The sequence below is a fragment of the Drosophila serrata genome, unplaced genomic scaffold (genome assembly GCF_035046125.1).
Source record: "Drosophila serrata isolate PLE 108 unplaced genomic scaffold, ASM3504612v1 contig_184, whole genome shotgun sequence".
Lineage (NCBI taxonomy): Eukaryota > Metazoa > Arthropoda > Insecta > Diptera > Drosophilidae > Drosophila > Drosophila serrata.
This window is the reverse complement of record NW_028257082.1, coordinates 7233903-7246413: the sequence shown is the minus strand read 5'-3', so window position 1 is coordinate 7246413 and position 12511 is coordinate 7233903. Positions and strand designations below refer to the sequence as shown.

The 12511-nt window shown below is 44.3% G+C and overlaps 3 protein-coding genes across 10 annotated transcripts; 1 reads left to right on the top strand and 2 right to left on the bottom strand.

The window, feature by feature from the left end:
* The first annotated feature begins 56 nt into the window (after positions 1-56).
* Nt5c (5' nucleotidase C) lies at positions 57-2609 on the top strand. 3 transcript variants are annotated; one of them, XM_020943557.2, is made up of 7 exons: positions 57-636; positions 762-1165; positions 1236-1531; positions 1590-1776; positions 1837-1977; positions 2040-2191; positions 2255-2609. In XM_020943557.2, the coding sequence occupies exons 1-7, from the start codon at positions 360-362 to the stop codon at positions 2457-2459; spliced, it is 1662 nt and encodes a 553-aa protein (XP_020799216.2). In that variant the 5' UTR covers positions 57-359; the 3' UTR covers positions 2460-2609. The 3 variants fall into 3 exon arrangements, with proteins under 3 accessions (XP_020799216.2, XP_086684764.1, XP_086684763.1); XM_086828638.1 differs by having other exon boundaries at positions 248-587; XM_086828637.1 differs by having other exon boundaries at positions 262-587; positions 658-1165.
* Smyd4-1 (SET and MYND domain containing, class 4, member 1) lies at positions 2515-5251 on the bottom strand. 2 transcript variants are annotated; one of them, XM_086828635.1, is made up of 4 exons: positions 4361-5251; positions 3275-4298; positions 2890-3214; positions 2515-2833 (listed from the first exon to the last, which is right to left on the bottom strand). In XM_086828635.1, the coding sequence occupies exons 1-4, from the start codon at positions 5008-5010 to the stop codon at positions 2565-2567; spliced, it is 2268 nt and encodes a 755-aa protein (XP_086684761.1). In that variant the 5' UTR covers positions 5011-5251; the 3' UTR covers positions 2515-2564. The 2 variants fall into 2 exon arrangements, with proteins under 2 accessions (XP_086684761.1, XP_086684762.1); XM_086828636.1 differs by having other exon boundaries at positions 2515-2830.
* tea (telomere ends associated) lies at positions 5224-12479 on the bottom strand. Of its 5 annotated transcripts, none has more exons than XM_086828633.1 (15): positions 12241-12479; positions 11885-12190; positions 11522-11824; positions 10664-11458; positions 10526-10603; positions 10421-10465; positions 9393-10361; positions 9292-9333; positions 8538-9236; positions 7716-8472; positions 7120-7654; positions 6977-7060; positions 6858-6914; positions 5943-6796; positions 5224-5318 (listed from the first exon to the last, which is right to left on the bottom strand). In XM_086828633.1, exons 1-15 carry the CDS (start codon positions 12279-12281, stop codon positions 5289-5291), a joined length of 5595 nt encoding a protein of 1864 aa, XP_086684759.1. In that variant the 5' UTR covers positions 12282-12479; the 3' UTR covers positions 5224-5288. The 5 variants fall into 5 exon arrangements, with proteins under 5 accessions (XP_086684759.1, XP_086684758.1, XP_086684757.1 ...); XM_086828632.1 differs by having other exon boundaries at positions 5224-6796; positions 8538-9041; positions 9108-9236; XM_086828631.1 differs by having other exon boundaries at positions 5224-6796; positions 10664-11082; positions 11128-11458.
* Between the last annotated feature and the right edge of the window lie 32 nt (positions 12480-12511).

The following is a 12511-nucleotide window of genomic DNA, read 5'->3' as shown; positions in this document are numbered from 1 at the left end:
TTTTTCAAACACCAACACCTAATATATTAAAACACAAATATATAATTTAATTGGGTATAGAGTGATATCGTGTAATCAGAAGAGTCAGTTAAAAATCCGTTATTTTTAATTTCCCACATACATAATATTTTCCAAATATTAACGATAATAACGTTTAAATAAAATTCGGAAAATATCATCATCTGGGTCTATTATTGCCCATTTTCAAACCCCCATCAAATTCGCGCACACTGGTATTTTTGTGGGGCCTGTGTTCCGGTCACACCACCGCAACCACTTCGACATCCAGCCCCATTCCGCCCCCACTTGCTTGGTGTACATAACAAACAGGCTTAATTGGCAATTGGCTAGCGAGTTAAATGTGCGCGGCAGGCAATCCCATTGTGAGTGCGCTCCTCAGGCAGAATGTGCTCCTGCGAAGCGTGGTCGCCATCCGGAGCTGGAATGCCGCCCCACTGTCCAAATCGAACTCGAGCGCCCAGTGGCAGTCCCGCTCTTTTTCGTCGGCCGTTACTGGGGCTTCTGCTTCCATTTCCGCTTCCGCTGCATCTGCCACTGCTCCCGCTCAGGTCTCGCACCCGAAAACAGTGAGTGATTTCCAAGAGCTCTACGAAGCCACCAAAAAGAAGTTCCAATGTAAGCCTCAACCACTCGCAGCAGGCGTATGCATATGCGTAGATGTGCACGATCTATAAATACCCGTCTGTGTCCCATTCGCATATGTGTATAACACCCGCATTCCCATCCGATGACCTTTTCAGCCAAGAAGCTGCCCGTGGACGTACACCCCGACGCGGTGTTTGCCTGCAACGAGCTGGATCTGAGTGAGGTGCAGGTGTATGGCTTCGATTACGACTACACGCTGGCTTGCTACAAGCCGATCCTGGAGGACCTACTGTACAACCTGGCACGGGAGATGCTCGTGAAGCGGTTCCGCTACCCAGACGACATCCTCGAGTTGGAGTATGAGCCGAACTTTGCAGTGCGCGGTTTGCACTACGATGTGGAGAAGGGTCTGCTCGTTAAACTGGACAGCTTCCTGCAGCTCCAGCTGGGCTCCGTCTACCGAGGTCGCACCAAAGTCGAGGCGGATGAGGTGCTGAAGCTGTACCACAACCGTTTGCTACCCATTGCCTATGTGGAGGGGCCAAACAATAGCTATAGGGTTCGTATCTTATCATGAATTTAATAAAAAATCAATGATTTACGATCTCCATTTGCACCTCTCCTCGCAGCACAACACCAACTCCAAAATGGTACAGCTGGCCGATCTGTTTTCCGTACCTGAAATGTGCCTCCTGTGCAATGTGATTGAGTATTTCGAGCGGAATCGCATCGACTATAATCCCGAGATTGTTTTCCATGACGTCAGGACAGCCATGGGCTCCTGCCATCCCATAATGCACGGAAAGGTGATGCTGAACACAGAGAAGTACATCGAGCGTAATCCCAAGCTGGTCAAGTTTTTTGAGAAGCTGCAGCAGGCGGGCAAGAATCTCTTTCTGGTCACCAATAGCCCATACTCCTTTGTGTAAGCCCAAGGAGCTATACATCCTATATAGTTCGAACCTAATAATATTATGTTGTAGGAACTGTGGAATGTCCTGGCTGGTGGGCGCTAACTGGCGTGATTTCTTCGATGTGGTCATTGTGCAGGCACGAAAGCCCAAGTTCTTCACTGACGAATCTCGGCCTATAAGGCTCTTTGATGAACGAACCCAGTCCCATCTTTGGGATCGCGTTTTCAAGCTTGAAAAGGGTAAAATTTACTACGAGGTAAGTGATTTTAGTTGAGAAATCTTTCAATTGTAATGTGTTACTTATCAATTTGGCCAGGGTTCAGTGAGACAGCTGCAGGAGCTCAAGGGCTGGCGGGGTCATTCTGTTCTCTATTTCGGGGATCATCCTTACAGTGATTTGGCCGATGTGACCCTGAAGCACAGCTGGCGGACGGGCGCCATCATCAGTGAGCTAGCGGTTGGTATTACAAGGTCCTAAGTATGTCACAGATCTCCAATATGTATTCCTTGGTTCTCCAGCACGAAATCAAGACCCTGAACCGTGTGGACTTCAAGATGAGCGCCAACTGGCTGCAAATGTTAACGCAACTTATTGAGGAGACACAGGACGACGAGAGTGAGCCGGCCCAAAAGTGCCTCAGGGATTGGATGGATGAGCGGGATCAGTTGCGGTAGGAAACTCTATTTGTGCTATTGTTTTCACTTCACTTATCAGGCACTTAACCTTTTGGCAGCAACAAAACCAAGAACGTATTCAACGAGCAGTTTGGCAGCGTTTTCCGCACCTATCACAATCCTACGTACTTCTCGAGACGCCTCTTCCGCTTTGCCGACATCTACACTAGTGACATCACGAACTTGCTCAAGTTCTCCACCACCCACACCTTCTATCCCCGCCGGGGCGTGATGCCTCACGAATATGCCTCCCACTTCATCTAAACAAAGGGATGGATAGCTCAGCTCAGATATTAGTTGTAGGTTAAAAGTGCCAGTGTTAATTGATTGTAGCTCGAAACTAGTGAATTTATAGCGTGTATATCATCGTTATTTAAATTGTTGCTCAATAAAATCGTTGTAATAGTTCAGGAACACCTCGCGATATTCGCTGGTCAGATGCTCCAGCTTACCTTTCAGCACCTTCAATTCCATTTCGTTGCTTTCGCATCTCTTTGATGCGATTAGATCCCAAAGATAGGTCATCTGTGTGAGATACTCCATGGAGTTAGCTCCACACTGGGCCGCAGTTCCCTTCAACTGATTCCGGATAACCTTTGCCAGCTTCTCGTATTCCCAATCCTCCAGATTACTGCCTACTGTAGGAAAATATAATCTGAGAGTAATGTTAAAGTTGATTGGATAATCATCCTACCATCTATGTCCAAAAAGCAGGCTATGATTAGCTCTGCGGCCAGAGTTCTTTTGAGACTGTGATGCTCCATTAGCCATTTGTCCAGATCATCATATGCCTTGAAGAGCAGCTGTCTTTTTGAATAGTCAACACAGCTCTCGACGAGATCTAAGAATTCGTTATACCAGGGGAAAAGCTGACGCTCCTTGCAGACTGTGCAAATAATGGAATTTTCTGTATGCGATTGCAGCCACCAGTTGATATTATTATTTGGAAGTTGACCGACTTCGGGCGTAAAAACCTGTCGGCAGTTTGGCTTCTCGCAGCGATACCGATGAAACGTGAGCTTTAAAATAGGTTTAAAATTTAAATTTCAAAGAATTCCTTAGAAAGGTTTATTGCTTACGTAATCCTGATCGGGATCGGGGCGTGTGCACTTGTCGCAGCTGCACTGCAACTTGTAGACTTCCTCCAATGGCTGCGAGCGCTGCTGCTTTAAGCTGTTCCTATAGTCCCGAGTGTAGCAGTTGAAGATCTCATCGCCAGCCGCAATGTCGCTTATAGAATAATTAACGACAGAGCATCCGTCAAACTTGGTGTGAATGGAGGGTGCACAGGCATGGTTGCACAAGCTCAAATATGGCAGATTGATGGCCGTAATTAGCTCCGAATGAGCCAGATTGTGCAGCAGTCCGAGCTTCAGATGAAGCGGCTTCTCCCACATATCGGACTGCAGCAGGGCAAATTCATTGGCTTTCAGGCCAACTGGCAGCAGGGAACTGCTCACATGGCCATTGGTTAATAATTGTCCTGCGGATCGAAGAATCAATGCTGATATAACCGTTTGCCAGTCTTCAACGTGAGCTGATGAGGTGTTGAACTGGTTGAAGAAGTCTGTGTGCTCCTTAAGATACGTCTGAAGAAGGTTGGCGCAGAGAATATGGTAGACCAACTCCGCCTGCGAGGCCTGCTTCAGGTGGCTGGTCATACGCAGACTTTGCACATACTCAGGTGCAGCCTCCTTTGAATCCCACGGCTTTGTTGACAAATCGATGATTTTACTCCAAATCGATTCGGAGCTGGTACAGTTCACGAGATTTGGCAGAATTAGAGGCATATAGGCCAAGACCATACGCAGTGCCAGGTGAGAAACGCCAAGAAGCTTAAGCAAATCCCGGCGGTAAGCGGCGCACTCGTATCGGTGGATGGCCGAGTGCTTCTCCCTGCATTTCCTGGAGCAGTACACCACTCGCTGGTGACACTGCGAGCAGGGAATAGGTGCACTCATCAAGCTGGCGGCACACTGCTGGCAAATCAGTCGCTGCTCTAAGGGAACAAAGCATGAAGCTTGTTCAGAGAAGATCACCGTGCCCTGTGGTATAGCTTTCTTGGCCACCATATAGCGACCACGCTCTCCAGGATCTGTAAGGCTGCCATATAACGGATTGAGTGTTACTAAAATTTGTGTATGTGGATGCATAGGTGAACTTACATTTCCTCCAGAGCTGTGCCACCCTCTGCTTCAATAGTTACTGGCAGCTTTATGTGGCTGCTCTTCAGTAGCTTCAGCTTCTCTTTTAGATGCTTTACCTGACGCACATAGCCTTCATTCAGCTGCAGCTTCTCCAGACACGCCAAGTGCTCCTCGAACGCTTCAATATTTTCCATTTTCCAAGCACAATAAGCTTGGCGCATGATTACCTTGTGCTGCAGCTTCTCTGGATACCCACAATCCAGCGCATTAGAGCAATCGTCGTAGGCCTCACGGTAATAACCGTACTCCTGCAAAGCCATGCCTCGGTTGGCAAAGGCCAGTGCCAGTTCATCTAAAGCGTCCTCTGCCTCAAATACTGCGCTCGTGTAGAATCGGCAGGCTTTCAGTATTTGTTCCGATTCCTTGGTATCATCCCTGAAAACAAAGTTTCCCTCCTCGCGAAGGGTCCGTGATCTCTTCGCGCATGATTCCCTATCATGCGGCAGCTCCAAGTCCGTCAGCAGTTTCAGTGTCAACTGTTCAAGCATCAGGCGCTTTTCCGGCGGCAAAGTGTTCAGGGACTTGAAGGCTTCGTACTCATCCTTAAGCCCACCGTCAAGGGCTATAAGTTCGTCCTGCTGCGAGAAGATCCTCGCCAAGCGATCCATGTCTTCAGCCGGCTTCCGAATTGTTTACAAAATCAAAATGCGTTTGGTATTTTTTAGGGACTTATCAACAGAAGCGGCAATCGATAAGCGAAAGTCGATAAGCAATAACAATTCAAAAAGTTTCTTGATGCGTATGCAGAAGGCTTGATAATAACAAGACAGACGTAGTTATTTTTAAACATTTGTATTAGAAAAAACATAAAATAAGAATCATACAATAATAATTTATATTTTTATTCAACATAAACATACTGAAGTTCCTTACAGCAAAAGTTTCCTCAACTTTTATTATATGTGGGATTTGGTTTCTGAAAAGATAAAAAATTAAAGTAATCCTTTAGCTATTTCAAAAGATTTATTTTTAAATAAATTCAACACATTCGCGCTTTAAAATCCCTCATTTTCTCTAATATACCCGGGCTGATGAATTTTTCGAAGTATATGGGCTGAGGCTCCGCCACACCCCACATGCCGATTTCGCTGCACGTAGCCCACTCTCTTGACGCATTTTCAAACTGTAAGCAAAATGGTCCAAACTCGGGAGCGATGTCCATGAATGTGAATAAAACCCGTTTCCGGAGATCCTCGTTGCGATCTTTCTGCACTTTCCGCCAGCGACAGCTAAAAACGAATTCGGGCAAGTCGTGCAGCACTCGTTCCAAATCAGAACGCAGCAGAGGTGAAAGGTGGGGAAAGAGTATACTTAGCAGGGGACCCCGCACTTGGGATACCTTCCCATCTATCTTGAGTATGGCGCTCTGATAAGTCGCCCCTTCAAGGTACCCCTCGATTCTGTGCTGGATTATATGCTGGACGGTCAACGGGGTAAAGAAATGAAAGCGCTCCAGCTTCCGGAATATAACTCTCTGCCGGAGGGCAGGCTTGGGAACTGTAACAGCTAAATTCTCACTAACTTTTTCTTTTTCGATTACCTTGCGAAGAGTAACGCCAGGTGGAACGGCATCTATAAGGGCCGACAGCTGCGAAGACTCCAATAAGGAGTTGCCCTGTGCAAAATCCTGCGATGGGGTAATGGTGTTCAATATTACCTCTTGCTGCGGTATCGAGCTTATATGAGGAGGTTCCGTGGGAAATTCATCTGTCCCTAGCATTTCGGTTTCAATACGGACGCATGAACCCAGGGGCAATGGCCGAAACTCGTGCCTAAGCTGCGGCACCTTGTCGTTTACTAATCGGGTTCGCTTGCTGGGGGGCAAAGCATTGGTTGCCGGAAGCTTCTTTTTCCGGGATTCTGCGGGTTTCAGAAAAGGTTGAACCTGTGACTGGATCACATTGGCCTCGGGAACTGTTGGGCTGGGTGAGGTGGGCCGTACAGCTGACTCATTAGCCTGCTCCTCTAGAACAGGATTCTCTGCCAATTTATCGTTTTGATCGCTCTCCTCAGGCTGAGATTTCTCTAAGACGATGGAATCATCGCTCTCTAATATCACCGTGAGTAACGACTCTAACGACTGATATGGCGATATTTTGTCAGAAGGCTTGGCGACGGCAAAACAGGACAAGCTGGGACCCTCCTCTTGGCTGGAATCTAGGTTCACAATTTGCTCTTCCGACCCAATGGACTCCCATTGGCAGCCATCTGCGTTGCAAATGCCGCGCAGGTTGTTGAGGAATTGAATGGGTTCCTGCTTGACAGAAGATACTGTCTCCGATTGAGTACTCAACGGATCGAGTGGAGATTCGGGTACTTGGGAGTGTATGTCCGCGGTAGCAATATCCACAAAGTGCGCGGAGTTGCCAAGCTGAGTAGGACAGCTCTGACTGTCTGTGAAGGTAAAGAAAAATAGATTGGTCTCAGGAATAGAATAAATCAAAGTTAACTTCACCTGGACCCAATTCTGAAATTATCTCATTCTGACTACTTCCATCTCCGGTTTCACTTTCTGTTAAGGTGAAGAAAGGTAATATTAGTCTAGGTAAATGGAGAAACCTAAATTAAACTCACCTGGAACCACATCTGAACTTGAGGCTATGGAGATAATCTCTGTCTGGCTACTTTCACCACCGCCTTCCGCAATAGGGAGTGATTCTGTCAAAGGGAATACATTAGATACACGCCGAATATTTTAAATTATAGGAAAAACTTACTTAATACAATTCCATTGAGATCGGGCAATGGAAGGTCCTTAATATAACTATCGTCATGCAGATCATTATTCATTATTTGAGGCACTTTGTAAATCCACTGGTCGTGGCGCCAGCAGTCTGCATAGAACCGTCCCCGCTCTTCGAACAACTGCCTGACACTGTCTATTTCTTCGCCAGTACGCTCTTTGTACTGCATTTCAACGATCTGATCAAAATCGGTGTGTTCTTCTGCCTCTCGCCAGTGCAGCATCTTCGGCGATAGCTGTTCAAAGTCTAGCCTGCCTAACTTCACGCCTTTACTATAGAGCAGCTGCCTCAAATGGGGCAACCTAATGTACAGATTTAAGGGCCAGTTGCCCTTGTCTACGACATGCTGGTAATAGGGCTGTAAATCCATACCGTTCCTGTACAAGTCCTCGCCATTGTGGATGGTCGTGTAGGCCTTAAATTCCTCCATGGTTAGTTGGTACAATATTCGCCAAAGTGCCCTTTTTAGACCTTGGCTCGTGCAGATCAAGTATGCCATGTTGTGAACCTATTTGATGTTTGATAGGAGTTAATGTCTTTTCTTATTAATTTCAAGATGTGTTTCTTACTTGAGAGCTTTCGGCAAAAAATTCTTTCTCTGCTTGGTCCAAAATGATTTGTCTTTCTGATTGCCGATGCGACGCTGCTTCAGAATCGCTCGCTTCTGTTCCATCCGCACTTGATTCAGCTTCTTTATTTTGGTTTTCTTCTGGTTGCATTGCAACTTTTTTATTTGTACCACTGACAGGTCTTGAAAGGTCCGTTGAACTCTCTGCTTTCTTCTTAAAAGAATCTGAAACACTCACGTTTCTATTAGCCTCTGGAGGCTTATTTGTGCCATGGTTCTCATTGCTAGTTGTGCTAGAAGTCTTTTCCGAAACCAATGAACGCTCCAAATTCTTCTGCGACTCAGTTGTCTCGGGTTCTGCAATATCTGGAATATCTGATGAACCCTTCAGGTCATTTGAAGCACTTTCCATTGTCTTCGTAGATTCGGGTTGATTTAATGGTTTGCCAACCTTTGCTGACGTTTCTTTGGATTCATCCTTTTCATTATCGGCTGAGGTAGTAGACTGATCTGATACTGATACTAATACTGAACTATTCTCCGATTGCCTATTTTGTGGAGCCCCTTCAATTAATTCGATTACTGAAGTTTCCGCTTCAAGAGGATCTGAACCATTTTCGGACGTGTTTTTTTTGGAATTATACAAATTAAGAATATGTTGTTCCAGCAGAGCTTGTTTCTCCGGCACAGAAATACGGTCAGCTATATATTGGCGTAAATTCGATGGCCTATAAGAAAAAACATTGATTTTTTGCTTTCTATAAATAAAAGAAATATTTTAGTTCTCAGATGATGATATTAAATAAAAATAATTTTTACTTACCCTGCTAGTTCCGCTTCCCTGGTGGCATTAATCTCTTCTGGATCCAGATTACGAAACTCAATAGGCTTTGCCCATTCTAGTAACTTGTCGGCGAGTTCTGGTGGAGCAGCGTTGAAATTATATTTTAACTTATTTCTAATATCCTTCATGGTGTAAAATGAGTTATAATAGCGGTGTAATAAGCGCAGGCAACTCGTTTCGTCGCCCAGAATCTCCGCCAGCTGCTCTGGGGTCTTTTTGTTTACGCCTCCACCATTTACTAGATCCACCTTGAGTTCTTCGTAATTAATGTACTTTTGAAATGTTGTAAAGGATACTGGAAACCTGTACGTGATGGAAACCAGAGTTTCATCCGTCGGAGCACGTGGTACCATTCTAGACTCTTCCTCGTTCTGAGGGACTTTGCTATGCACTACATCAGACATTGTTTGCCTCGCTATATCATTCAGGGGCACAGCATATTCTTCCAATTTACTAAGGAGGTCTTCATCTGCATTTTGAAATCTGTAGGGATAGGTATGGCGCACGTCCTTCTGAACGTAGAATGAGCAAAAGAATTTATGAAACAACCTTGTGCCTCGGTCACTCTGCTCAGTCTCATGTTGGGAATCCTTTAGTAGTAACGATTTGACAATCTCATCGTAGTTGATGTGTTGCTTAAATGTTTTAAAGGACACTGGAAACTCAAAGGAAGCGCCACTGCAATGTTTAATGTTATTTTTTGGTTAAAAAAGAAATCCATTTCCACACTTACTTTATGAAGGTTTTAATGGTTCTCTCTTTCGACGAAGTTTCCCTGAAAATCAAATAAAATTATTTGTGTTTTTAGTTCATAATTTTTTTAATAATCTCTACCTTGATTTTTGTCGGGAATTGTTGGATGTTTCGTTTTGGGCAAGGGACCCTTCGATATGGACAGGAATTTCACTTGAAAGCACTTCCACCTCATCACTTTCTGATATAAGAATGCTTTCCTTTAATTTTTCGGTACTACTACATATGGGATCACATAGCTGGGATTGTTTGTATTTTGTGGGAAAACTAATTAACTTGTTTCTCATTTGGGCAGGACATGGCTTTAGTTCGTAAGGAAACCTATCCCGCATTTTTTGAGAAGAGTAAAAGCCATTGTAGTAATCTCGGGCACATTCTTCCTCAGATTTCTCCTTGTGTTCATCGCAAAGGAGCATTTTCTGCACTATTTCCTTGAGATTAATTACATTACGTTTAAAAAGTTGAAACGAGACATGGTTTTCGAGGTTTTTCATGACTTCACACTCCTTTGCTGGAATACCTTTTGATTCCTTCGAGGAAGTAGCTTCATGAGGTGCTTGATTATTCTTGCTTTGCTCAATAGAACCCGCATTATTAACTTCTTGGCACCTAGTTTTGGGCTCGATCACTGTTTTTTTAGAACTCTCGTTGAGTGGTTCAGTAACCACATCTTCTTGGGCTTGATTATTCTTGCTTTGCTCAGTAGGAACTGTGTTGGCAGCGTCTTGGCAACTTGTTTTGGCCTCTTCCATTGTTTTTATGGCACTCTCATTGAGTGGTCTGGCATATTCGGTTAATTTTTTCAAGACGTGATTATCTTTGCAGGAGAACCGATATTGAAACAGCTGGCGAGAATTGGAGAAAATATAAAAGGAACGATAGTATCGAAGGAAGATCTTTTCGCAGATTGGGTTCTGGGGATGAGCAATCAAGTCCTCTAGCTGCGATCCATTTTGGTTTGCCCCCATGAGTATTGGCCCAATAATCTCGGAATAGTTGATGCACCTTCGGAAAGTATCAAACGAAACGGGAAACATAAACCGACCGCATCTGAAAGATACAACCATTAGATATTGTAAATTAACACTTCCTAGACATTCGGGTCTTACTTGCCAATATTCACTTCTACGTCTGTCTGAAATACTTCTTCTCTGCTGAGAAAACATAGCGGAGTTCATAAATGTGTATTTTGGGGATTACCTAAAACTACTTACTCTAAATTCTCAGAAGACTCTTCAAGAACATGCTTTGGTAGTTCTTCAGCGTTCGGTGCGTGTCCCTTAAATGGTTCGCTAAAAATTTAAAATTTACAATTAACTTTTTCATACTAAAATTTATCAAACATGAATTACCCCTCTTTTGGTGGAGCATCCTTCACAGCCTGCTTTAATGGATGGGCCATTGCCAATAGCTTCTCTCTCAGAACGGAAGGGGCATCAGTAAAACTGTATTTGTACCGCTTTCGAATGTTCTCATCGGTATAAAATGATTGGTAAAAGCGTTTCAATAACTGATGCGGACTGAGCCTCGAATTCTTATTGTGTTTCACTAATTGTGGCAACACCTCATCCGAGTTGATAAACTGCAGGAAACAGTTAAGCGTGACGGGATATTCGTGGATTACACCCTTTACGGTTACGAACACTTTGTCTTCAGCTTCTAATTCTTTTTTCAGGATATTGTTATTCTTTTCGGTTATGTTTTCCAGACGACATGCTGCATCTGAGTCGTCATCTATCTCTATCTCCTCATCTTCGAGCTCGAATCTCGGCTGAGGCATTATGAGTTCTTTTTCTAAGCTTCTTAAATTGCTTACCAGTGAATCGCCGTCTACGTCTATTGTTTCTACCACCTCAGCGTTTTGGGATTCAGGAATTAGCTCAGACAAGCTTTTCCGCAGCTCTTGGGCAGACTCCTCATTGGGAATGTTTAGTAGGCGTTTCTGCATGCTCATGGTACACGGTCGCCACTTAAACGTGTACTTATCACGGATCTCCGGCTTAAGGTAGAAGTCCAGATACAAAGCATGGGCGCATTTTTCAAAATCCAAGGCCGCGTACTGCTTGTCGTGCAACTTCAGTTGCCACACAATGTTATACATATTGGTCAAGTATTTTTCAAACACTTCAAAACTGACGACGGGTTGTCTGCAAAGCATAGAAAGAAACATTTTTAAAATGCACTCGGGGGTAAATCAATATTTTTCTCACCTCTTCCCTGCGGCATAATTCTCAACCGACTGTTTGGCCAATTCATCGCAGGGTTCGCCATGTTTAAGGTACTGTGGCAAAAACTCTGAGGGTATGTTCTCAAAAATGTCGGTAGTAGACTGCCGATCGGGGAACATGTAGAACGAGTTGTAAAATTTTCTTAAGACGACTTCCAATTGCTTCTCATTGGCCAGCATAGACTTCCGTTCCTCTTTCGTCATGTCTATCATCCGGAGCACTTTCTCTACGTTGACAAAGCTCTTAAAGGCAAAAAATGTCACAGGAAAGATGAACGTACCCATCCTGGGGATTAGAGTGGTTACTTGCAACGAAAACTCCTTGGAATGGCTGCCAAATACTTACCTTGCCACTTTGACCATTACACTTTCAGTGTTTTGAGGCTCCGTCACCGGCTCACCAACTGGCTCTGACTCGGGCATTGAGAGCAACTTATCTTTAATCCTCATGGGGCAGGCCCCAAGTTCGTAAGGATATTTCTTCCGTATTTCGGGGTCCCTATAGAAAGATTCATAGTACCAAAAGGCGCACTCATCCAGAGTTTTAACGCCTTTACCAGCGACTCCGTCGCGTTGCACCTCGAAGCATATATCGGGCAGGTTTCTTATTATCTTCTTGAATTGCTCAAAGGACACAGGATTATTTGCACACCTGAAAGACCTTCATTTATTTTTGCAACTCTGCGAATTTGTTGCCCTTACCGCACAGCGTCCATTTTCAGCTTTTTTTTCGGCGGCGTCATATAAAGCCGTAGTGCATAAATTACAATAATATAAAAATACAACGCATTTAAGAAGCGCGAATAAATTCCGGCACAGAGTCCTTAGAGATGAGCCGGATTTGACGATAAGTGTGTGGAAAAATATAAACAGAGAAAAACCGGTTCAGGCGATAGTTCTAGTTGAAAAATATAAACAATCCATAGTGTTTCAACTTTAGTTTGTCTACCGTATCATGTGAAGTTTAAATCAA

What these genes read in the sequence shown, in the direction of transcription:
- Nt5c (XM_020943557.2), top strand. Translation starts at nt 360, where the DNA reads ATGTGCGCGGCAGGCAATCCCATTGTGAGTGCGCTCCTCAGGCAGAAT. An exon ending in GGCCAAACAATAGCTATAGG is followed by an intron (nt 1,166 to 1,235) that starts GTTCGTATCTTA and finishes CTCTCCTCGCAG; the next exon opens with CACAACACCAACTCCAAAAT. An exon ending in AATAGCCCATACTCCTTTGT is followed by an intron (nt 1,532 to 1,589) that starts GTAAGCCCAAGG and finishes ATTATGTTGTAG; the next exon opens with GAACTGTGGAATGTCCTGGC.
- Smyd4-1 (XM_086828635.1), bottom strand. Translation starts at nt 5,010, where the DNA reads ATGGATCGCTTGGCGAGGATCTTCTCGCAGCAGGACGAACTTATAGCC. An exon ending in GGCACAGCTCTGGAGGAAAT is followed by an intron (nt 4,299 to 4,360) that starts GTAAGTTCACCT and finishes GTTATATGGCAG; the next exon opens with CCTTACAGATCCTGGAGAGC. An exon ending in CCGATCCCGATCAGGATTAC is followed by an intron (nt 3,215 to 3,274) that starts GTAAGCAATAAA and finishes CCTATTTTAAAG; the next exon opens with CTCACGTTTCATCGGTATCG.
- tea (XM_086828628.1), bottom strand. Translation starts at nt 12,281, where the DNA reads ATGACGCCGCCGAAAAAAAAGCTGAAAATGGACGCTGTGCG. An exon ending in ACCATTAAAACCTTCATAAA is followed by an intron (nt 9,237 to 9,291) that starts GTAAGTGTGGAA and finishes TAAACATTGCAG; the next exon opens with TGGCGCTTCCTTTGAGTTTC. An exon ending in TCTCAATGGAATTGTATTAA is followed by an intron (nt 7,061 to 7,119) that starts GTAAGTTTTTCC and finishes TCCCTTTGACAG; the next exon opens with AATCACTCCCTATTGCGGAA.